Raw genomic sequence first — 22,395 nt, 5'->3', positions numbered from 1 at the left:
CTTTCTGTACCTGTTTGATTTCTACCTCAAAATCCTAGATACTAATCAAAACTTTGAAGATTAACCACTTGGTTTGGAGACTGTGCCATGATTTGTATGTGGGCTGAGATTTCTTGGGCCTTCCATTTACTTTACTAAGTTTGTCCCTTCAAATCTCCAGCAACTGTCCTAAGGTTGCAAACTCCTGTTCAGCATAGGTGTCTCTGGCAACTTGAGTATAGCCGCCTTGGTTCAGAACCCTCTTGCTTGCTTTCCTCAATATGGCTATACCAGAATTTCTCACGGTCAAGAGTCCTTCAATTAACAAGAATTTTAACTCATTTTTCCAGAATGCAGAATCGTAACCATGTTATGCTGAAGAAGATGTTTCCTTCACTTCAGCTTCTTCTAAACTGGTGGCACGGCTTCTAATGGGCGGCACAGTGGTTAGCACTGCTACCTCACAGCGCCAGGGACCCGGGTTCAATTCCAGCTTGGGTCACAGTCTGCACGTTCTCCCCGTGTCTGCGTGGGTTTCCTCCGGGTGCTCTGGTTTCCTCCCACAGTCTGAAAGACGTGCTGGTTAGGTGCATTGGTCGTGCTAAATTCCCCCTCAGTGTACCCGAACAGGCGCCAGAATGTGACGACTAGGGGATTTTCACAGTAACTTCATTGCACTGTTAATGTAAGCACACTGAGGGAGAATTTAACACGGCCAATGCACCTAACCAGCACATCTTTTGGACTGTGGGGGGAAACTGGAGCACCCGGAGGAAACACATACAGACACGGGGAGAACGTGCAGACTCCACACAGACAGTGACCCAAGCCGGGAATCGAACCCGGGTCCTTGGCGCTGAGAGGCAGCAGTGCTAACCACTGTGCCATCAATAAATTTTGGGGAGGATTGAAAGCATCGTTTTTGGTCCCTGCTCCAAACTCCTAACTGCACATTGCATCCCACCTCCTGACAACAGTCTAAAGTAAAACCAGTCTGTTCACAACTTGATATCATACTTAGCCCAGAGATTCCAACATCATTCCCATTTCCACTTTGGTAACATTGTCCTGTCTGAGGCCATCAGCTGCTGAAAACTTCATCCATCCCTTCATTCCCTTGAGATTTAATTATTCCAGTGCACTCTCAGCTCGCCTCCCACATTCTACCCTCTGACGATGTCAGGCCAGCATTAACTTGCAGGAAGTCCCATTCAGCTGTGCTTTGCCAACCTGCATTGACTCCCAATTGAACAATGTCTGGATTTTAAAACACTCATCCTAGTTTTCAAATCCCTTGGTAATTTTTTAGCCCTTCCTATCTCTAATCTCCACCAGTCCCACAGCCCTTCAAGATATGTGAACTTCTAAATCAGGCCTCTTCAGCATCCTGAATTTTAATTGCCCCGCCATTGGTGGCCACCTTTTAGTTGCCTGGGCTCTCAGCTCTGGAGTATCTTCCTTACACCTCTCCATCGTCCTTTCCTCCGTTCAGATCATTAGCCCGAGTCCAAGAGGGACCATACGCCTTTCTCTCTGTCAGACAGAAAGAGAAATGATTATATAGCTTGAGGGGCCCATCAAACATGGGGCAAGGTGTGAACTACCACAGCTGGTCCAGGGTGTTGCGCTTCACCCTTGGGACAAGTTGAGTCAAGGACACCTCAACGCTGTGTTCACGTACTGTAATCCACTTTATCATTTACTGACTGGTGCTCAATGACTTCGGACTCATTTACACATCAGCACCAAGACTCACGGCTTGGAATGGAATACTACCCGCTGTGAAGCCAGCTGATGAGTCTCCCTCTCATCGGGGTGCGTGTCTCTGAGTCCCGGAATCAGGGCTTCCTTCGACAATGCTTGTTCCCGGGGTTGTTGCTGCTCAGTCTCCAATGTGCTTTCCTTTTATACCGAGTCATTACACACATTCACACCGGGCCAAAATTCTATTGTCTCATTGGTGGCACAGTGGTTAGCACTACTGCCCCACAGCGCCAGGGACCCGGGTTCAATTCCCAGCTTGGGTCATTGTCTGTGTGGAGTTTGTACGTTCTCCCCATGTCTGCGTGGGTTTCCTCCGGGTGCTCCGGTTTCCTCCCACAGTCCAAAGATGTATGAGTTAGGTGGATTGGCCGTGCTAAATCGTCCATTAATATATGGGGATTAGCAGGGTAAATGTGTGGGGTAACAGGGATAGGGCCTGGGTGGGATTGTGGTCGGTGCAGACTCGATGGGCTGAATGGCCTCCTTCTGCACTGTAGAGATTCAATGATTCTATTCTATGATTCTACGGGAACCCCATTTACTCCGTAATAGACTTAAACAGGAACTGGTTCATCAAACTTCCCCTCTGTCCATTGTTCTTTGTAATACTCCTGTTTCTGCAGCTTTTTGCAACAGCAGCAGTTCTTATGCTTGTGCAAGGTTGGTTTCTTTCCATCGTGCTCTGCAGGCATTTTTGTTGTTAGCCCATAAATCCACAGCCCATAAATCCACAGGGGATTGAGTGCATTGGCAGCATTCTGTACCACACCCTGCAGCCAGCAGAGGTAACTGACCCCCAAACCCCTTTCACACAGTCCTGAAAACCTTCCTCTTTACCAGCCTCTGGTCATCTGTCTTAATATCTCTTTATCTGGCTTGGTCTTGTACTTTATTTTATAATGCTCCTGTGAAGCATTTTGGGATGTTTTATTAGTCAGTCCTATATAAGCTATTAATAATTTGTTGAAAGATTGAACTGGAGTAGAATCAGTCTCTGCTGATATCTACAGAGCGTTAATATGGTCAATAATATGAGTGGCAAGGAATCAGAGCGGAAAAGTTTAAATTGGAAAACAGAATGTATTGAGTTGCAGCTTTGAAATGATTGCTGCATCTTGCGCTGTGTTTTAGTGAGTAAATGCCATCTGGTGGTGTTTGATGGTACTGACACAAAGCCAAAACACATTTCACATTTGTCTTTTGTTTATACGGAGTGTAGCAATCCTAACAGCACGTTTTATGTTTAGTGTGTTCGGTGATTTAGCAACGTTCCCCAATGGTGCTGCAGCCATTTTCGTATTAGCACATGTTCAGTCCTTTTTAAAAACAAGCTCCCTCCCAGACCCTCCGTCTCTCTCCGCCTCCCTCCCCGATCCTCCATCTCGCCACCTCCTTCCCGCCCAGACCCTCCATCTCACCGTCTCCCTCCCCAACCCTCCATCTCTCCACCTCCCTCCCCAACCCCCTGTCTCTCCGCCTCACTCCTTCCTGGACCCTCTGTCTCTCCGTCTGGAGATAATTTTGAAATGTTTAAAGGGCTGTTCATTCACTGAGTCAGTATAGCATCATGTCATTGTTTAAAAGGGGCAAAAAAACTAGAAGATCTATTAGGAGCCGAATGCTACCCCACTTCACAGCCCTCCTCTCCCTCCACTCACTCACTCTAACTCCCTCAGATTCTCTGTGTATGTGTCTCTCTCTCTGTCTCTCTGACACTTACCCCCTTGGAGACGGCGTGTCCAGCTGTCTTGCTCCATCGCTGTCCCCTCTAGCCACATTGGAGTCTGTGTCTCTATGTCTGTCTATCTCTTTTTCTCTCTCTCTCACTCTCTCTATCTCTCTCACTCTCCTGAAGCCTGCATTTCTCACTCTCTCGTTCACTTTCTCACTCGTGCATTCTCGCTCTCTCTCTGTCTCCCCCCTGCACTTGGGAGTTTGTGTGTGTCTCTCTCTCTCTCTCTCTGTTTCACTCACCTGCTTGGAACGTCTCATCATCACTGCTCCAGCTCACCCGCTTTGACCCTGTCATGATCTCTAGTTGCAGTGACGCTGGGTCACTTGCTGCCAGTGGCAGTGGTTCTGGACCATGGGTGTTAATAGTTTGTTGCTTATGTTGTTAAAGGAACACAACTGATGGACATTGTTGATTCAAGACTAGGATGACAGAAATAAAGAGAGACATCTGGGACAATGGGGAGTGGTTAGGAGGCAGATATCTGTATGGCTGTATCCTGGGAATAAACCTACAATGGCACAGTGGTTAGCACTGCTGCCTCGCAGCGTCAGGGACCCGGGTTCAATTCCAGCCTTGGGTCACTGTCTGTGTGGAGCCTGCACGTTCTCCCCGTGTCTGCGTGGGTTTCCTCCGGGTGCTTCGGTTTCCTTCCACAATCTGAAAGATCTGCTGGTTAGGCGCATTGGCCGTGCTAAATTCTCCCTCAGTGTACCCGAACAGGCACCAGAGTGCGGCAACTAGGGGATTTTCACAGTAACTTCATTGCAGTGTTAATGTAAGCCTACTTGTGACACTGGTAAATAAACTTTTTGACTATCAAGGAAAAGACCTGCTGTACTTCCAACATGTGGTTTGGGTCCGGTAAACATCCTGGGAGGTTGCGGCAGGCGCTGGAGCTGGGCTAACTCGATACAGGCACCTGGAGTCCTGGGACCAGCAACTCCGATGAGGGGTATCCTGGCTGCTGTTCCCTCCCTTTGCCTGTCCGGTAACAGCAGCTCTGGGTTCAGTACGGGTGTCCCTGCGGTGAGGGTAACTGCGTTCCCAGTTACTGTCTCCCCGGCCGGGGTTTCCTGCAGTCAGGAGCTGAGCTGCTGTCATTCAGCCCATCTGCATTATGCCTCGCCACTTACTCTCCCAGTGTTTGCTGCTGTGCTGATCAACTCACCTGCAGCTCTTCAGTGAACCGCTCAGCAAGCGGGGAGTGATTGGATTGTGATTGGAGGAGCAACTCCTCTCCCATTCTGTCATCTCCAAATTTGGGGGCAACTTTCCCCTCATCCAAAGATGTGCAGGTTAGGTTGATTGGCCATGCTAAAATTGCCCCTTCGAGTCCTGAGATGTCTAGGTTAGAGGGATTAGTGGGTGGAATATGGGGATAGGGCCTGGGTGGGATTGTGGTCGGTGCAGACTCGATGGGCCGAAGGGCCTCTTTCTGCACTGTAGGGTATCTATCTATCTATCCATTGACTTCCCCCCATGATTGAATTTCCGAGGGAGAATTCGCCTGCAACCCTCAAGTATTTTGATCCCTATTTTATCTCCCTTATCCACTGCTGTCACAGCTAACTGCTATGAGCCCCATTGGAACTAGCTCCATTATCTGATCATGGTAAATGTGGAAGCTGACCCTCCGAGTGAAAAAAACAAGTAAGACTTGCATTCGTGTGGCACCTTTCATGACTTCAGGACATCCTAAAGTGCTTCACAACCAACAAAGTACAGCCAAGGTGCTAGTATTGAGGGAGTGTCGAACTGTCTTTGGAATGCACTGTTAAACCGAGGCCTCGTTTGGCCTTTCGAGAGGACATTGAAGATTCCAGGGGATTTTTAAAAGAAGAGCAGGCCTTGGCCAATGTTTATCCCTCAACTAACATCGCTAGAAACAGATAGTCTGGTTATTCATCTTGTTTGCAGTGTGGGGAATCTTGCTTTCTGCAAGTCGGCTACTGAATGCTGTTTGTCATTTTCATAAATGACCTGGATGAGGAAGTGGAGGGATGGGTTGGTAAGTTTGCCGACGACACGAAGGTTGGTGGGGTTGTGGATAGTCTGGAGGGATGTCAGAAGTTACAGAGGGACATAGATAGGATGCAAGACTGGGCGGAGAAGTGGCAGATGGACTTCAACCCAGATAAATGCGTCGTGGTCCATTTTGGTAGGACAAATGGGATGAAGGAGTACAATATAAAGGGAAAGACTCTTAGTACGGTAGAGGATCAGAAGGACCTTGGGGTCTGGGTCCATAGGACTCTGAAATCGGCCCCGCAGGTGGAGGAGGTGGTTAAGAAGGCGTATGGTGTGCTGGCCTTTATCAATCGAGGGATTGAGTTTAGGAGTCTGGGGATAATGATGCAGCTATATAAGACCCTCGTCAGACCCCACTTGGAGTACTGTGCTCAGTTCTGGTCGCCTCACTATAGGAAGGATGTGGAAAAGATTGAAAGGGTGCAGAGGAGATTTACATGGATGTTGCCTGGATTGAGTGGCATGCCTTATGAGGATAGGCTGAGGGAGCTCGGTCTTTTCTCCTTGGAGATACGAAGGATGAGAGGAGACCTAATAGAGGTGTATAAGATGTTGAGAGGCATAGGTCGGGTGGACTCTCAGAGGCTTTTTCCCAGGGTGGAAATGTCTGCTACGAGAGGACACAGGTTTAAAGTGCTGGGGGGTAGGTACAGGGGAGATGTTAGAGTGAAGTTTTTCACACAGAGGGTGGTGGGCGAGTGGAATCGGCTGCCGTCAGTGGTGGTGGAGGCGAACTCAATAGGTTATTTTAAGAGACTCCTGGATGAGTACATGGAGCTTAATAGGATGGAGGGTTATAGGTAGGTCTAGAAGGTAGGGATGTGTTTGGCACAACTTGTGGGCCGAAGGGCCTGTTTGTGCTGTAGTTTTTCTATGTTCTATGAATTCCTTCATAACAACACTGACTGCCTGTCCAAAGTTAGTAAGAAGTTTAACAACACCAGGTTAAAGTCCAACAGGTTTATTTGGTAGCAAAAGCCACACAAGCTTTTGGAGCTCCAAGCCCCTTCTTCAGGTGAGTGGGAATTCTGTTCACAAACAGGGCATATAAAGACACAAACTCAATTTACATGAATAATGGTTGGAATGTGAATACTTACAACTAATCAAGTCTTTAAGATACAAAGAACGTGAGTGGAGAGAGCATCAAGACAGGTTAAAAAGATGTGTATTGGAGACAATACACTTCTTTTTAGCCTGTCTTGATGCTCACGTTCTTTGTATCTTAAAGACTTGATTAGCTGTAAGTATTCGCATTCCAACAATTATTCATGTAAATTGAGTCTGTGTCTTTATATGCTCTGTTTGTGAACAGAATTCCCACTCACCTGAAGAAGGGGCTTGGAGCTCCGAAAGCTCGTGTGGCTTTTGCTACCAAATAAACCTGTTGGACTTTAACCTGATGTTGTTAAACTTCTTACTGTGTTTACCCCAGTCCAACGCCGGCATCTCCACATCATGTCCAAAGTTACCCATTGGTTGTGAAGCACTTTGGGACATCTGAGGCTATGCTGAGCTATTAGATAAATCTCAGAAAACATTTTTTGGGAAAGAGCAGACAGGACTGAATCATAGAATCCCTACAGTGCAGAAGGAGGCAATTCAGCCCATTGAGTCTGTACCGACAACAATCCCAGCCAGGCCCTATCCCCGTAATCCCACATATTCACCCTGCTAATCCCCCTAAGGGGCAAGTTAGCATGGCCAATCAACCTATCCTGTACATCTTTGGGCAATGGGAGGAAACCGGAGCACCCGGAGGAAACTCTCACACACTGGGAGAACATGCAAACTCCACACAGACAGTGTCCCAAGGCAGGATCCCTGACGTTGTGAGGCAGCAGTGCTAACCACTCTACTGCCCTTACTGACTGGAGCAATGTTAAAATAAAACTTGACTGCACTTCATACCTGGACCAGAAATCAAAGCCCACAATGTGGATGGGTAAGTTAAGCAGCAGTGGGGAGGTGGCCTGCACTCCTGTGGCCTACCACCTTCCTCCACTACATTCCCAGGCCCATTCCCCAACTGAACAGATTCTCCATTTCTCCCTCCCCCTCCCCCAGTCTGCTGTCACCAATTACAGATCTCTCCAGATCCACCTTTTGTCTCATTACTACTCCTTTGTCCCTTCCACCATCGTGCGCTCTGTCACCTGATCTCTCCTGCCCTCCACCCTATCACAGACCTTCCCTTTTGTTCTTTCCACCCCTCCCACTTCTTCCCTCTCTGTTGCTCTTGCTCAGAAACTGTTAAATATCTAACATCTTCCTCTGCTGAGGCAAGATCATCAGCTGAGACATGAACTCTGTTTCTCTCATCGTTCGGACCCGCTGAGTATTTGCAGCATCTTTTAGATCTCCAGCATTCACAGCGTTTTTTTTACTTTTGTAACCTATTATCCTTGAGTTGTGCAATCCCAAAGCTGTACGTAAAGGACACTGGCTCTCAGAGCGGGTGTCTCCTGCAGAAGGTAACCTTGCAAAGGCTGGAGGGGGAGTGGAGACTTGCTAATCACAGTACAGTGTGGAGTGACTGGCTGTGACACCAAACGGCCTGTAAGCTCCGTGTCGTTGACAAGGGTGCCCTCTTGTGTAGAGACTGCGTTACAACTGGCCCTACTCTGAGCCAATCTGTCAACATCGTGCTGCTGCTGTGAAATGTCAGCTTTTATCATGTTTGAATGTAAAATGCTCCTGTTAGACAATCAAAAACAGATGGCCCATTAGTATAATGTGATTAGATTGGGGCGATGCAGCCTGTACTTGCAGTAAACTATTGCACTTGCCAACCATTTTTGTCCATGTTGTATTCAAGGTAGAGAAGGTTAAACAAGCTCTGAGATTTGTTCAGGGCTTTAAGAGTTTGGACGATCTGCTAACCTCCATTAAACTTCAAGATCGTTTGATCTGTAGTATGATTTTAATTTTTTTTGGTTCCTCACCAGTTGCTACTGGTCACAAAAGACCGAAAGACGCTCAGGGAGGAAACTCAACCAAGAAACAAAAACGCAGCCACAAGCGTTCAGGGATTAACAATAAGAAGAAGAGTCGAACAGGTGAGTGAGGCCCTTAACTTTCTCTCACCTTCAGCAGCTTCTTCTCTTTGTGGGGATATGATGTGTTTCCTTTTCTCGTGAATATGAACTCTCCCAGCCTGGGAAGAAACCTGCTCTCCCGCATCTGCAACAAGTATTAAAGCAGTTTGGGATCATTCTTCCTCCTGATTTCCTTCTCCTCTTTCCCCCCATCTTCTCTCCTCCTCCCAAGCTGCTTTGTGACTCCCAGTGACAGAACGATTGACGCTAACAGTCGTTCCGGGTCTCCAAGCTTTTGGAATTCCATCCTTAAACCTCTCTGCCTCTCTACTTCTTGCTCCTCTGTGTCAGACGCTTCCCAACACCTACCTCTTTGACCAAGTTATTCCTCACCTGTCCTAATATCTGCTTATTTGGTGTGGTAGCGGATTATGTTTGCTAACGCTCCTACAAAGTGCCTTGGGAAGTTTTGCTCCTTTAAATATGCTGAATAAATAAAAGCTGATGTTGCTTCTCTGTCTCAATATTACACTGCATTCACAATCTTAACTGTAAAAAGGGGAATATCGTATACTTGGAGTGGTTTCCTCTTCCCTTAACTCCCTTCAGTGAAGATGTCCACTCAGAGAATAAGCTGCCATTTTATTGCTGCATGTAGAATCATTGAATGTTTACAGCACAGGGGTCCATTTGGCATGTTGAGCTTATGTCGGCTCTCTGCAAGAGTAATTTAGCTAGTTCCACTCCCCCGCTTTCCTCTCTAATCCTGCTAACTTTTCAATCTTCATCTGTTTCCCCTTTGAAAGCTATGATTGAATCTTCCTCGGCCATACTTTCAGACAGTGTGTTCCAGGTTGCAGCCACTCACTTACCTCGTGTTGCCTTTGATTCTATCACCAATCACTTCGAACTGGTTCTTGACTCTTTCGCAAATGAGAACACTTTCTCCCCGCCTACTCTGTAAAGATCCCTTGTGATTTTGAACACCTCTGTCAAACCACATCTTAGTCTTTACTCCTCTAAGGAGGACAACCCCAGCTTTTCCAATCCTTAGAAAGGTTGATGTTACTTCTCATAGAAATCCTTCATCCCTGTACCACTCCTGTAAATCTTGCCTGCACTGGGGCGGCGCGGTGGCACAGTGGTTGGCACTGCTGCTTCACAGTTCCAGGGACCCGGGTTCAGTTCCGGCCTCGGATCACTGTCTGTGTGGAGTTTGCACATTCTCCCCATGTCTGTGTGGGTTTCCTCCGGGTGCTCCGGTTTCCTCCCACAGTCCAAAGCTGGTTAGGTGGATTGGCCATGCTAAATTGCCCCTAGCGTCAGGGGGACTAGCAGGGTAAATACATGGGGTTACGAGGATATGGCCTGGGTGGGATTGTTGTTGGTGCAGACTCGATGGGCCAAATGGCTTCCTTTTGCACTGTCGGGATTCCATGATTCTGCCCTCCCCAATGCCTTCACATCCTCCTTAAGTGTGGTGCCCAGACCTGGACCCTACACTCTAGTTGAGACCGAGCCAGTGTTTTATTCAGGTTCATGATAACTTCCTTTTGTAATCACTGGCACAGTTAATAAAGCCCTGAATCCCGTGCACCTTTTTAACCACTCTCTCAGCCTGCCCTGCCAGCAATTTGTGCACACATATCCCCGGCTCCCTCTGCTCCTGCGCCATTTTAAAAATTGTATCCTTTGTATAATCTTGCCTTTCCTCATTTCCTACTCAGGTTTATCAGCTCACACACCTCGGCATCAAATTTCATCAATCGCTCGCCCGCCCTTTCCACCAGCCTGTCTGTCCTTCTGAATTCACTATATTGAACTGTGAGGAGAATACTTTATCAGCACGAGAGTTTAACCAGAGTTGGACTGACTGATCTTCCAACTGTACAGCTATTTCCATATTTATCCTTTTGCATTTTCGTAATGACTTCAATCAGGCCAGTGAGGTTGGCCTCAAGGCAAAGACTCCCTGATTGGCCCATCAATTGGCTCCTTAATCAAGGCGTTCATATCCCAATAGACCAACCTGAAAGGCCTGATTGAAGTCATTACAATTTCCCAGAATCAAGGCCGTTCGTGCCTGTACCAGCTCGTTGGTAAAGCTGACCAATTTATTCCAATTGCTCTTTCCCTATCGACTCCCTTCATTTTTGTTAGTTTCTTTTGTCTCTCACCTCTGTGCCACAGGATCCTGGGTTGCTGGTGAAGGCGGGCTAACTTGTCCGCCCTATTTTGTCTCCCTCCTCCTCCTCCTCCTCTGGGTTTGGGTCGTTAAGGTTATATCCCAAGGGGCTGTCCAGGCCTTAGGAACATGCAGTGCATCGGGATACAAATTCGGACAATCGCAAACTACTGTAACATAGCTCCAATTGAGATCATATGAACAGAGTAGGCCATGTGGCCCATCGAGCCTACTCCACCGTTCAATTATCATCTACCTCAATGCCACGTTCCCACACTATCCCCGTAGCCCTTGATTAGTAGCCAGAAATCTATTCATTTTTGTCTTAAACATGCTCAATCTTTGCACTTGCACAGCCCCCTGGGGTAGAGAAGGTTCACTACCCTCTGCATGAAGAAATTTCTACTCATCCCTGTCTGAACTGGCCTACCTCTTATTCTGAGACTGCGTTGCCCAGTTGTAGAGTCACCACGCAGGGGAAACCATCTGATCCTCATCCATCCTGTCATGACCTATAAGGATTTTTGTAAGTTTCGATGAGATTCCTTCTCATTCTTCAAAACTCTAGGGAATACAGACCCAGATTCCTCAATCCCTCCTCATAAAACAATCCTGCCAACCCAGGAATTATTCTGGTGAACATCCATTGCACTCTCTCTTTGACAAGTATATCCTTCCTTGGATAAGGAGACCAGAACTGAGCACAGAACGCCAGGTGCAGTCTCAATAAGGCTGCACACAATTGCAGCATAACATCGTTACTTCCTGCACTCAAACCCCTGCACGATGAAGGCCAACTTACCGTTTGCCCCCTATTTACCTGCTGCACCTGCTCGCTAGCTTTCAGTGAACAAGGACACCCAGGTCCTTTTGGACATCAGCATTGTCCAATCTCTCACCGGTTAAGGATGCTATGCCTTTCTGTTTGTCTTACCGAAGTGGATAACTTCACCTTCTATTCCATCTGCTGTGTGCTTGCCCATTCCCCTCGCCTGTCCAAGTTCCCTTGAAGCCCCCTTGCATCCTCCTCACAACTTGCATTCCCACCTAGTTTTGTATCATCAGCAAATTTTGAAATATTACATTTGGTTCCCACATTCAGATCATTTCTGTAGATGTATGAAGAGCTGTGGCCACAGCATTGATCCATTAGTAACAGCCTGCCATCTGAGAATGACCCATTTATTCCTACTCTCTGTTTTCTGTCTATTAACTAATTCTTAATCCATGCCTGTATATTATCCCCAGTTTCATGTGGATGGAATCAATGGGTTAAAAACAAGTTAAAGTTTATTTCTTAGTCACAAGTGAGGCTTACATTAACACTGCAATGAAGTTACTGTGAAATCGGAAGAGGGATTTGCTACATTTAGGGCAGGATTTTCCGGCTGCCCTCGCCCCAAAACCAGAATATCCCACCCGAGGTGAACGGACCTCTGCATGGTCTCTGTGACAGGCGGAGTGGGAGAATAGCCCCCCCTCGTCTTTCGATCTCAGACCTTGAATCAGCTTCACTCACCTGCACATCTGACTCTTCGGCTATCTTTGTCCCAGGTTCAAAGCCCTCTGCAGGGACTTGAACATTGAATCCAGGCCAACATTGCCAGTGCAGTAGTGAGAGGGTGCTGCACTGTTGGAGGTGCCATCTTTTTAGATGAGGTGTTAAATGGAGACCCTGCCTGCCCTCAGATGGATGGGGAAGGTTCTCACAATCACTATTTTGACGGAGTGCGGAGGAGTTCGCTCCAGTAACCTGTACAATATTTATCCCTCAATTAACATCACTGAAAATATAATGATTTGGCATTGTCACTGCTGGGGGCAGACCATGCAAAGGTCCATCAGGTGGGATTTTACTGTGTGTAAGTTAGATGCTTTGTTTGTTTGATTATGACAGTGACTAAACTTCATACATTGTAAAGCGCTGTGGGGTGTCCTGAGGTCATGAAAGATGCATTGCAAATACAAGTCTTTCCTCCTTCCTCTGCAGCCAATAGCAGCGACAGTGAAGAGATGTCCGCGGGTGAAAACCCAGCTAAATCAGTACAAGTGAAGAAGAGTTCCTCCATGGTGCCACCAGGCATTAACTCTCTGCCGGGGAACACATCTACTGTCAAAGTGCTGGCTCCTGGAAAGCTTCCTCGGAATGGAGAGAAAGATTCTGCACAGGAGCTCGGCGGCAGGTCATCCAGAGCCTATAAATGGAGTATTCAGATGGGTGAGTTTGGTCCCACTTGACAATAACATGTTTCCTGTTATATAGCAAGATGAAAGGTCCAGGGTGGCACTTTACATTTCCCAAGAGAAACTGAGCACTCTTCCCCTTCCTTCCCTCCCGAAAACAGTAACTCTCATCGGATCTGCTACTGCACGCACTCACACCTCCGCCAGCCCCAAGATCAGGCTTACCATCCTCGTACGTGAGCCTAGAGGTGGGTAACCGAGTCCCACTCTGGGAAGCAGAGATGGGAGCTCCGTCTGTGACACCCAGTGGGATGCCTGGGGCATACTGGTGGAGTACGGTGCCAGTTATCTTGGTTAGGTTGTGAATGAAGCTAATGACCTGTCAAGCTAACAGACTGTCCAGATACAAATGGGTCCTCATTGTGGAAGAACCCATCTGCTGAATGTGAGGCAAGTGAAGGCAGGAGCCATTTCCTGTGCTGCTCGCTGTGCAAGGGAAGAAGAGGAATGGAATAAGCTGGAACCTCTTTGGTAACCCTGCCTGCAGAGCTACATGGAAGACAAGGCTGAGGAAGGCACAGGAAACTCTGGGTTGCTTGTGAAATCACTGACATGCCACAGGAAACAATACAGATAACTATTGCAGCCAGGCTAGTTCAGAGCCAGTGAATCTATTGTGTTCATCTCCTGGAGGAACCCAAGTCTCCTGCAGTAGCTTACACCCAGTGTTAGTCTCCTGCAGCCACATGCAGTCATATTGCCCACATGCAATGGGGGACTTTGTGTGTTAGTCACAGAGAGAAACACAAAAAGAGAGGAACTGCAAAGGTTAAGGAGGTATGAGTAAACTTCCACTACCAGAAGGACGTGGAAGCCTTGGAGAGATTCCAAAGAAGTTTCACCAGGATGTTGCCTGGTCTCGAGGATGTTGGCTATGAGGAGAGATTGAACAAACTAGGATTGTTTTCATTGGAAAGACGGAGGCTGAGGGAAGACCTGATAAGAGATCCACAGAATTATGAGAGACATAGACAGGATGGATAGTCAGAGGCTTTTTCCCAGGGTGGACGTGTCAATTACAAGGGGCACAGGTTCGAGGGGGAAAGTTTAAGGGAGATGTGCGGGTTGGGGGGAAGGTTTTTCACACAGAGAGTGGTGGGTGTCTGGAACATGCTGCCGGAGGAGGTGGTGGAAGCGGGTACATTAGCAACATTTAACTGGCATCTGGATGGGTTCATGAATAGGGAGGGAATAGAGGGATACGGACTGAGTAAGAGCAGAAGATTTTTTTAAGTTTAGTTAGGGCATCATGATTGGCACGGACTTGGAGAGCCGATGGGCCTGTTCCTGTGCTTTGTTCTAAAATAAGCACAATTATTACTTTGCAGATTCCCAAAGGATATGGGCCATATTTTATATAGTAAATCTCTATTGCAGCCTGCAAGGTTTTAAATAAGAGATTTACACCCCTGTCCCTTGTGTAGACTGCATATCAGCAGTGATGGTTTTTGGAAAATAAACTCCTCCTTGACTTGTGTGCTTTGTATCCCAGTAGGACATGGGCTGACTTTATTTCTAATAGAAACATGCTTTCTGAGTCAGTACAGTTTGTTCTGCTTCACAGTTTATCTGCACAAAATATGTCGACAATAAATTTGGCAGCATCTTGTTTTTCAGATGTTGATCACTGTTCTGTTAACTTGCTCTTTCCATTCAGTTGTCTTATTTTTATTCTGTTTTAAATTCTGGCTTATTTCTATGTTTCCTTTGATCCCTATCTCTGCCTGTAAGCATCAGTAAGAAGTTTAACAACACCAGGTTAAAGTCCAACAGGTTTATTTGGTAGCAAAAGACACACAAGCTTTCGGAGCGCTGCCCCTTCTTCAGGTGAGTGGGAATTCTGTTCACAAACAGGGCATATAAAGACACAACCTCAATTTACAGAATAATGGTTGGAATGCGAATACTTACAGCTAATCAAGTCTTTAAGATACAAACAATGTGAGTGGAGAGAGCATTAAGACAGGTTAAAGAGATGTGTATTGTCTCCAGACAGGACAGCCAGTGAGACTCTGCAAGTCCAGGCAAGCTGTGGGGGTTACAGATAGTGTGACATGAACCCAATATCCCGGTTGAGGCCGTCCTCATGTGTGTGGAACCTGGCTATCAGTCTCTGCTCAGCGACTCTGCGCCGTCGTGTGTCGTGAAGGCCGCCTTGGAGAACGCTTACCCGAATATCAGAGGCCGAATGCCCGTGACCGCTGAAGTGCTCCCCCACAGGAAGAGAACAGTCTTGCCTGGTGATTGTCGAGCGGTGTTCATTCATCCGTTGTCATAGCGTCTGCATGGTTTCCCCAATGTACCATGCCTCGGGACATCCTTTCCTGCAGTGTACATCTCCTCTAAACTTTTCCCCACGCATCTTAAACCTGTGTCCCCAGTACTTCACTTTTCTACCCGAGGAAAGAGCGTCTGACTCTCCACTCTGTCCATGGCACTCATAATCTTGTAAACCTCTATAAGGTCACCCCTCAACCTCCGTCTTTCCATTGAGGGAAAAAAATGAGTTTTTCCAACCTCTCCTCATAGCTAATACCCTCCAGACCAGGCAACATCCTCGTAAACATCATCTGTACACTCTCCAAAGCATCCACTCCAAAGAAGTCTCACAACACCAGGTTAAAGTCCAACAGGTTTATTTGGACGCATGAGGACAGCCTCAACCAGAATCTTGGGTTCATGTCACACAACGTGTAACACCCACTATTTGGCCGGGGCTTGCAAAATCCTACTAACTGTCCTGGTTTGAGACAATTCACACCTCTTTAACCCGTGATTATCCCTCTCTCCACTCACACTGTTTGTACCTGTAAAGACTTGCATTCCAACCATTCTTCAGATTCCAATCAGTAATTATCTTGTAATTGTGTCTTTGTCTATATTTGCCGTGTTTGTGAAATCTACCTCTCCACTCACCTGGTAAAGGAGCAGCGCTCTGAAAGCTCGTGATAACAAATAAACCTGTTGGACTTTAACCTGGTGTTGTGAGATTTCTTACTTTAAGACACTCCTCATTGATTGCAAATTGTGCATGATGAGGCTCCTGAGAAACATCTGGGGGTGTTTTTAATGACATTAAAGGCGCTGTCTCAATGTAAGTTGTTGTGAGGTTGAAGTACGTTAAGATCTTCAAACTTGCTGCAGACAAGTGAGATCGTTCGACAATCAGTCATTGTTTTAAACCCTCTGCTTTCTAGCTGATGTTGAAAACATGAACAGTGTGGAACGCATCGCATTCCTTCAGGAGAAGCTGCAGGAAATCCGGCGGCATTACCTCTCCCTAAAATCCGAGGTGGCCTCAATCGACAGAAGAAGAAAGCGAATGAAAAAGAAGGACCGCGATAGTAAGTTCGCCACTCTGTCTGCATTTTCATACACATGCCGAAAGAATTTGTTCTGTTACTGGCATTGATTGCTCTGATCTGAACATGCACTTGCTATGTTGTTGCTACCCCTCTCTTCCTCAAGATGATGCTTAACACCGACCTCTTTGACCGTGTCTCCTGTCATTTCATATGTTTGATTTTGTCTGATGATGCTATGAGTTACTGTGTTAAAGACATTGCGCGGAATTCTCCCAGATCCCCAGTGCTGGGTTTGATGGCGAGTACAGTGGGAGAAGATGGTGGGAGGGCTGGAAACCGGTTTCACCCTGGAGTGAATTTACAGCGGGATCTGCCACTGGTGCCTGCCAGGCCGGGTCGGAAAACCCGACAGAAGCCGGCGTCAACCTCATTTGCATCCGGTTAATGGGACCAGACCAGATCATGAGATCAGTGACCAGATTCCCCCGCGGAGCCAGTGGGAAAACTCACCAGAATGAAACACATTTGGAACAGCGTGGGGCGCCGATGTAGGGACTCCTCTGAACAATGCCAGGAACTGCCTCCCGGGTTCAGGATGGAGGTCGCTCCCAACCCTGGAACACCACAGCGGGGGGGTCAGGGCAGATTGGGTGTCCTGGAGGGGGGTCCATCTTCCAGTCTCCATGTTCCTGGAGCTCCATCTTCATTCTCAGGAGGCCCAGTTTCTTTCCCCAGTGCTGGGTCAGTGATATTGGAAGCCTTTTCAATCTGGCACCCAGGCCCGACAGCAGACTCCGCACCATCCAGGCACCCCCCCCCCCCCCGCCACTGAATATGGCGGCAAACACCCGGGTGCTTCATTAATGAGGTCGGGGACGGAGGATTTGTTGTGTTTTCCCACCGGCCGCCACAGCGGGAAACATTCCTCATTCCTGCACCCATCCCAGCGCTTAGTCTCCAAATGGGAGAGTTCCACTCTGTATAAATTCAACTTGTTGCTAATAGAATCACAGCACGAAATGAGGATGTTTAACCCATCTTAACTGTGCTAGAACTAGAAGATTGAGAGCTGCGTGATCCCGCTGTTGCTGCAAACTCCAAGGATAAGGAAGCCGGGATTGGGAACACTGGGAGGTGGCCCCGAGGGTTGCCATCAAGAGAAAACAGGGTCTCTTGCGTCGCCTCATGGGAATTAGTGCAACAGGGATCTGATTGTTAAAACATAAGCAGAGAAAAAACTTGCATTGTTCATCTGTATTTTTTCAGATTGGCCAAGACACTCGGGATTATTCCTCTGCTCTTCTTCAACATCTCATTCAAAAGACAGCACCTTCAGCAGTGCAGCACTCCCTCGGCATTTCCTGGTGCTGTCTGCCCTCTCAGGGATGGACAAGATCAGCAGGGGTGTCCTGGCCTGCATTTCATCCTTCTACTAATACCACTAAAGCAGATCACCTGGCTGTTAACACAATGGCCTTGATTTTACCGGCACACCCAGGCGGGCGAGGCTCGCACAACGGCAGTCTCCGTTGGCCTCGGGCCTGATCTTACGAGCCTCGGGCCGATGTGCCGGGAAAATTCCGGCCAATTTCTGTTTATGGGAGCTTGCTGTATGCAAATTGGCGACTGTGTTTCCCACATTACAACAATGAGCAGAGATGGGGCACAAGTTCAAGATAAGGGGGGAGAGGTTTAGTGGTGTTGTGCGGGGGAAGTTTTTTTTCCCCACAGAGGGTGGTGGGGGCCTGGAATGAACTGCCAAGTGAGGTGGTTGAGACAGTTACACTAGCCACATTTAAGACTTATCTTGATAGACACATGAACAAACTGGGAATGGAGGGATACAAGCGGTTGGTCTAGATAGGTAAACGTGATCGCCGCAGGCTTGGAGGGCTGAAGGGCCTGTTCCTGTGCTGTACTGTTCTTTGTTCTAACTACTTCCTTAGCTGTAAGGCACTCTGTGATGTCCTGAGGCCAGGAAAGAATATAAAAGCTACAATTTTTACTCCAGCTGATGTCTTGTTTAGTTTGGGAACCTCTCCAGCGGTTTCATCTTCCTCTCTTTCTTCTAATCCACAGCAAATGCCTCTGCGACGACGGCATCTTCCTCCTCCTCCCCTTCATCCAGTTCCATCACAGCAGCGGTCATGCTAACACTGGCCGACCCATCCGTATCCAACTCGTCACAGAATGGGCTGTCGGTGGAATGTAGGTGATGAAAGGACCTCCCAACGCACAGTGCACTTAAAACGGCTCCCGGGGCTACTTGTGTTTTAATTTTTATTATTATTTTAATTATTTTTTTTTAAGAAAAGGAGAGACGCTGGATAGAGGCACAAAGAAAAATATGAAATGAAGAAAAGCAATTAAGCAAGCACTATACTCCACAAGGATAAAAAACTACTTCTCAGCAAAACTAACGTAGCACTTAAGTGCACTTTTACCAAGATGAAGAAGTACAGTGAAGTGTTCTGGCAGAGCAATAACCGATTGCAGTCTGTCTGGGAATCGTATATCTGTTGATGGGTGGGCCTTACCATTATTATTTTAATTTGGGGGTGGGGGGGAGGGGCAGGAAGGGACTTCCACCTCTTTACGTTCCTTGCCTGGAGATTTTGTACGCGGCGTACTAATTCGTTGGGCAGGTTTTAAACGGCTCCGGGCAGCGTACAAAGGTTTCCCTTCCCCCTTTTCCCGCTTGTAGGTGGACCATTTGACAACCTCTGGTATTGATTTTAGTTCTCTTTGTACCGCACAAGCTTGCTGTTTCTTAAATGGATTTTACTGTTTTTAAAACAACAAACAAAAAAAAAGGATGGCTTGCCGCGTTATTTTGTGTAACACAAGCACAGGTAATTCAAAGACTACAGCGGGGCAGTGAGTGCTGGGACAGTGCTTTTTGGCATCAGCCTTCAATGTGTAACCAAAATGCATACGAGATTCCTTCCTGATTACTGCCTTGTGTTTACAGGTTCAGATCCAAGGGAAAGGTTACTGTGAGTTTTCCCTGACGCATTAAGTTGGAGAGGAAACCTATTTTGTCATTTTTATATAAAGTCATTGATATTTTTTCTTTAATTTTGATACAGAACATTTCGTCAAAAAAAGAGAGAAAATAGCTTAACAAAACCTGTAAAAAAAAAACCTTTGAAAAAAAAAATCTGTGTATACTGAACATTGTATTTGCCAGCCTAAAAGATATATTTATTCTAGGGAAATAATGACAAGTTCTATTTTTGTGGGGCTTTTTTTTTTCCTTCCTTGTAAATGAAAGGGGATTTTTTTTTTCCTGAAAGCGTATGAAATACTTGGTTTCTAATGCTCGTTTTATGATTGGCGAGACGGATCCGAAGCAGCTTTCGTGCACATCCAGGCTGTGCCACCCTCTGAGATCTGCTGCGATTGTTGAGGTGGCATTGGTGGGATTGAAATCAAGATACACAGCCACGCCCTGGAGTAAACAAAACGAAAAAAAACCTTCTGCCCAGATTTTTATGTTGTACGTAACAATGAGTCTGTTCTTTGTCCGATTACATGTGATCCCATTACTTTTTTATAAAGCCTTTTGTATATTTAGAACACCCCAGCCCTCCCTTGAAGTTGTATTTAAAGATGCAGTGCTGTTGATACACTGCGTGTCTCTGTACAGAGTGTTTCACTGTTTTTAATGGTAATTTTTGGTGTACCTCAATTCAAAGTTAGCATGTTGCTTTCTATCTTTTTTTTTTAAAAAGTGTGAGCGGGTGCGCGTCTCTTCACAAGAGCTGCCAGATGGTTTTATGTTTGTAGCTGTTGGGTTTCATTCGCCTCCAGATTAACACAAGATCTTTGTAGGAAAAACCTATTTGTTTGGTCTGTGTAGCTTGTGCTCTTTAACATAATTTTTGACAATGGTTACAGACAATTTTGACCCTGTACATGACTGTGGGACCTTTGTTTGACAGCTCTATGTACTTTAAAAAAGAACTTATTGAAAGTTATATAATATTTATTAGATTCCACAAAAAGTTGGAAATTATGTAATTTATTGTAAAAAAAAAAGTAAGCAAATTCAAAGGCTTCCATTTGAAATAAAATGCCATAGTTTGTGAACATGTTTTCTTTCCAGTGCACCAAACCTTTTTTTCTAGCTCAATAAATGTGTTGAGTAAATGATGGTTTAATAGTTACCATGTCACTGTTTGGCTTGTACGACTGTTCCCACCATTTATTCAGGGAGGGTGTCACTGAAAGGAAACATCACGGTTCCCACTTCCACTCCCATCTCCGACATGCAGGCCCCTCGAGCTTTTGCTGTCCTGCAGTGAAAAATGTTAAAGTTTATTTTATTAGTGTCACGAGTAGGTTCACATTAACACTGCAGTGAAGTTACTGTGAAAACCCCTTTGTCGCCAGACTGCAGCGCCTGTTCGGGTTACACTGAGGGAGAATTTAGCACGGCCAATGCACCCTAACCAGTATGTCTTTCGGACTGTGGGAGGAAACCCATGGGGAGAACGTGCAGACTCCGCACAGACACTAACCCAAGCCGGGAATTGAATCTGAGTCCTTGGCGCTGTGAGGCAGCAATGCTAACCACTGTGCCACCACCACAAATTCCGGGAACAATTCTGTAGGGTTGGCAACACTTGTTCTTCCCTCACCCCTTCTCTCTCTCTCTTTCTCTCTCTCTCTCTCTTCCCCCTCCACCCCCCCAATCACCATCCTTACCAAGTTACCAGCCCAATCTACAAACATCCCTTTTCTCTCAAGATACAATCCCTTGCCCTCACTCCTACATTTCCCCATTTAAAGCTCTCCAATCAGGTATCCAGTGCATCAAAACTCAGCCAATTGAAAATCCCAAAAGCAAGATTTGTTTGATTTTTGTAATTAAGAGTGAGAAAACCCAGGCAGGTAGATGGAGTTGAGATGCAAATCAACTGTGATATAATCATATGGTGGAACAGGCTCCAGGGGATAAATGGCGTCCTCTTGTCCTGCAGAAAGAGCCCTAAGTGAAGCCACACAACATTCTCTGGTCCCTGCAGATATTGGTACAAGCACACTTGTCCAACACTTCTCCACTGGTGGCACTGTCCTCACTTGTTTCCACTCTGGCCTGTCTGACTGTAACCAGAGCATCACCAGCTCTGGCTTGTCTTCCCTACATCATTGCCTTCAGAGTCCTCCTTCTCATTGTCTCTATGCCTGCTGCACCTTGGTCATCTTAAATATTGCCCAGCTCTGGTTCATAGAATCCTTACAGTACAGAAGAAAGCCATTCGGCCCATCGCGTCTGCACCGACCACAATCCCACCCAGGCCCTCTTCCCATAACCCCACACATTTACGCTGTTAATTTACCTGACACTAAGGGTCAATTTAGCATGGCCAATTAATCTAACCTAACCGGCACATCTTTGAACTGTGGGAGGAAACCCACGCAGACACGGGGAGAATGTGCAGACTGCGCACAAACAGTGTCCCGAGGCCGGAATCAAACCCGGGTCCCTGGCGCCATGAGGTAGCAGTGCTAACCACTGTGCCACACCAGCTCTGTCAATCCCTCTGATGCCTCTTGTGATGCTTCACTGCTTCTCCAACACCCACTCCTGGAGGAGTCACAATTTCTCCCAGCTAAACATGGGGAAGACTAAAACTATTACCTGCAGCTCCCACCAGAAATTCTGTTCTCTCATCACTGACTCCATTCCTCGGACGTTGTTTCTGATCCAACCAGAGTGTGTTCCCAACCTCGGCACGCTATTTAATCCTGAGTTTCTGATCCTCGTATCATACCCATCATCCAGATCACCTGCTTTCGCCTCCATATGATCACCCATCCTTGCCCTGGCTTCAGCTCATTTGCTATTGTATTCCTCATCAGTGTCTTTGTTAACCTCCAGACTCGATTGTTCTCATCCTTCTCAGGCTGGCTTCCTATCTTCCATAAGCAAAGAAGATGGGAGGAGGCCATTCGAGCCTGCTCCGCCATTCATCACAATCATGGCTGATTGTCCAACTTAATAGCCTAATCCTGCTTTCTCCCAGTAACCTTTGATCCTCTTCGCCCCAAGTGCTACCGCCTCTTGAATACATAAAGCTCTTGCTAAACCCTGCTGCCTGTGATCTATCC

The 22,395-nt window shown here is 46.8% G+C and overlaps 1 protein-coding gene across 6 annotated transcripts in view; it reads left to right on the top strand.

Moving 5' to 3' along the window:
• The window catches only part of arid4b (AT-rich interaction domain 4B), a 166,339-nt gene extending 145,951 nt beyond the window's left edge, over positions 1–20,388 (top strand). For all 6 annotated transcript variants that reach the window (XM_078205420.1, XM_078205422.1, XM_078205419.1 and 3 more), the window contains 4 exons: positions 8,455–8,565; positions 12,720–12,947; positions 16,171–16,317; positions 18,358–20,388. In XM_078205420.1, the coding sequence (XP_078061546.1) occupies positions 8,455–8,565; positions 12,720–12,947; positions 16,171–16,317; positions 18,358–18,494 (623 nt within the window). In that variant the 3' untranslated portion in view covers positions 18,495–20,388. The remainder of the gene's footprint in view (positions 1–8,454; positions 8,566–12,719; positions 12,948–16,170; positions 16,318–18,357) is intronic.
• The last annotated feature ends 2,007 nt before the right edge of the window (positions 20,389–22,395 follow it).

The sequence above is a fragment of the Mustelus asterias genome, unplaced genomic scaffold (genome assembly GCF_964213995.1).
Source record: "Mustelus asterias unplaced genomic scaffold, sMusAst1.hap1.1 HAP1_SCAFFOLD_745, whole genome shotgun sequence".
NCBI classification, from domain to species: domain Eukaryota; kingdom Metazoa; phylum Chordata; class Chondrichthyes; order Carcharhiniformes; family Triakidae; genus Mustelus; species Mustelus asterias.
This window is presented reverse-complemented; position numbering and strand designations above follow the sequence as displayed.